Here is a 2,399-nt window from a genome sequence, read left to right as displayed (position 1 = left end):
TTGGTCCAAAGAAAGAGAATGTGATTAAGAATATCTGTATGATAATAATAATAATAATAATAATAAGAAGAAGAAGAAGAAGAAGAAGAAAATATATTGTTGTAGATTTGTTGGTAGATGACTGAAACAGAAAGGTGTGGGTTAAGATTTTTCTGTGAAATATTGAGATTCTAAGGGCTGGTGACAAGGTAGGGATTGAAAAGAGGTTCTGTAAACTGAATAAATAAATAATAAATAAATAAATAAATAAATAAATAAATAGGAGTAACCCTGAAAGCAGTGGCACACTGCATTAAAGGATGCAGGGAGTAGATCCTGACTTCCTGAACAGTTCAAAATTAATATAATGAAAGTGATTCTCCCTATCTCATTACTTCTTTAGAACTTGAGATAACAGCTTGAGATAACTTGAGATAACAGTTCAAATTAATATAATGAAAGTGATTCTCCCTATCTCATTACTTCTTTAGAACTTGAGATAACTAAACACCTCACTAAATGCAGCACATTTTGTACATAGGCAAATATGAAAACACAGACTTTAGTACATGCAATGTACTTTGTGCATGCAATCTAATTTGCATCTATACTTCTCAATATGCAACAATGAAAAACTAAATGAATAATTTTTAAGTAGCTAAAATTAGGGCCCCAACAGATAGCACAGCAATAGGGCATATGCCTTGCACACAGCTGATCCAGGACCAATGATGGTTCAAATCCAAGCATCTCATATGGTCCCCTTAGTCTGCCAGGAGCAACCTCTGAGTGCAGAGCCAGGAGTAGCCCCTGAGCACTGAATTTGGTCCCTGGAGACTCACGGTTTCAGGTTGTTATAAAGGTTACGCAAATTATAATTAACACATGGAATTCTAAGTGCTTGCAAACAAGCTAAATGGGTTTAGTTGAGTTGAGTTGAGCATTGGAGTTACACCCAGGAGTGCTCAATCAGGGTTTACTCCTAATTACTCTTGGGTGTGTTCACAACTTCTAAGTGGTGCTGGGGCTCCAAAACCAGTCAGTTGAGTGAAGGACAAACAACCCACATGTCCTACTATTGATCTGACCAAAACTAAAATTATTTAAACGAAAAGTGTCATTTAATCTTACATAAAAATTAACATTCTTCAATATGTCTTTTCATTACCCCCCTATAGAAGATGGAATCAACGAAATAAATGGCTCCAGGGAATCTGACCAGAGTGACTGAGTTCATTCTCAGGGGAGTCTCAGACCTTCCAGAGCTTCAGATCCCGCTTTTCTTTGTTTTCCTGCTCATTTATGGGCTGACGGTGGCAGGGAACGTGGGCATCATCACCCTCACCAGCGTCGACGCCCAACTCCAAACCCCCATGTACTTTTTCCTCCGCCACTTGGCTATCATCAACCTTGGCAACTCAACTGTCATTGCCCCTAAAATGCTGGTGAACTTCTTGGTTACAAAGAAGACCATATCTTACTATGGATGTGCAGCCCAGCTGGGTGGCTTCTTAGTTTTCATTGTGGCTGAGATTTTCATGCTGGCAGCAATGGCCTATGACCGCTATGTGGCCATTTGCAATCCCCTGCTCTACATGGTGGTGGTGTCCCCACAGATCTGCTTCCTCCTGGTTGGCCTCACCTACCTCTACAGTATGACCACTGCACTCACCGTGTCCTCCTGTGTCTTCTCTGTGTCGTATTGCTCTAACAATGTCATCAACCACTTTTACTGTGATAATGTCCCTTTGCTAGCCTTGTCTTGCTCAAGTACCTATATTCCAGAAACAGCGGTATTTACCTTTTCTGGGACTAATCTGTTTTTCTCTATGATTATTGTGTTAGTATCCTACTTTAACATTGTCCTGGCTATTTTGAGGATCCGTTCTGCTGAGGGGCGAAAAAAGGCCTTTTCTACCTGTGCTTCTCACATGATGGCTGTCACAGTGTTCTATGGGACTCTTCTCTTCATGTATTTGCAACCTAGGACCAACCACTCCTTAGATACTGACAAAATGGCCTCTGTTTTCTACACTCTTGTGATACCAATGCTGAACCCCCTCATTTACAGCCTCAGGAACAAGGATGTGAAGGATGCTTTGAAAAGATTCCTGAGTAATCCGTGGCAATCACTCAAACGAGTATAAAGTTGAAATAATAGCCATGTATAAAGGTTGGATATAAAGTTGAAATAATAGCCATTTATAAGGGTTTTATTTGATTCTGAAAAGCTGGCTGACAATTGAACAGGCCACATAGATATGCTTCTTTTATGTTTTAGTAGAAAAAAATGTAATCCTTATATCACACACTAACATACACAAGTTACATACACACATACCCTAAAAATGTATCAATTAAATAAACACACAGAAAAAAATTGTCATAATTAAAAAGAGGGCACATTTCAGATTACAAGG

General features: G+C 39.1%; 1 protein-coding gene across 1 annotated transcript; it reads left to right on the top strand.

The window, feature by feature from the left end:
* The first annotated feature begins 1,178 nt into the window (after positions 1 to 1,178).
* LOC126017722 (olfactory receptor 8J2) lies at positions 1,179 to 2,126 on the top strand. Its single transcript, XM_049779774.1, has one exon. The coding sequence runs from the start codon at positions 1,179 to 1,181 to the stop codon at positions 2,124 to 2,126; it is 948 nt and encodes a 315-aa protein (XP_049635731.1).
* The last annotated feature ends 273 nt before the right edge of the window (positions 2,127 to 2,399 follow it).

This window comes from Suncus etruscus, chromosome 9, assembly GCF_024139225.1.
Source record: "Suncus etruscus isolate mSunEtr1 chromosome 9, mSunEtr1.pri.cur, whole genome shotgun sequence".
In the NCBI taxonomy this organism is placed as follows: domain Eukaryota; kingdom Metazoa; phylum Chordata; class Mammalia; order Eulipotyphla; family Soricidae; genus Suncus; species Suncus etruscus.
This window is presented reverse-complemented; position numbering and strand designations above follow the sequence as displayed.

Coding starts and splice junctions, on each gene's coding strand:
- LOC126017722 (XM_049779774.1), top strand. CDS start 1,179: ATGGCTCCAGGGAATCTGACCAGAGTGACTGAGTTCATTCTCAGGGGA.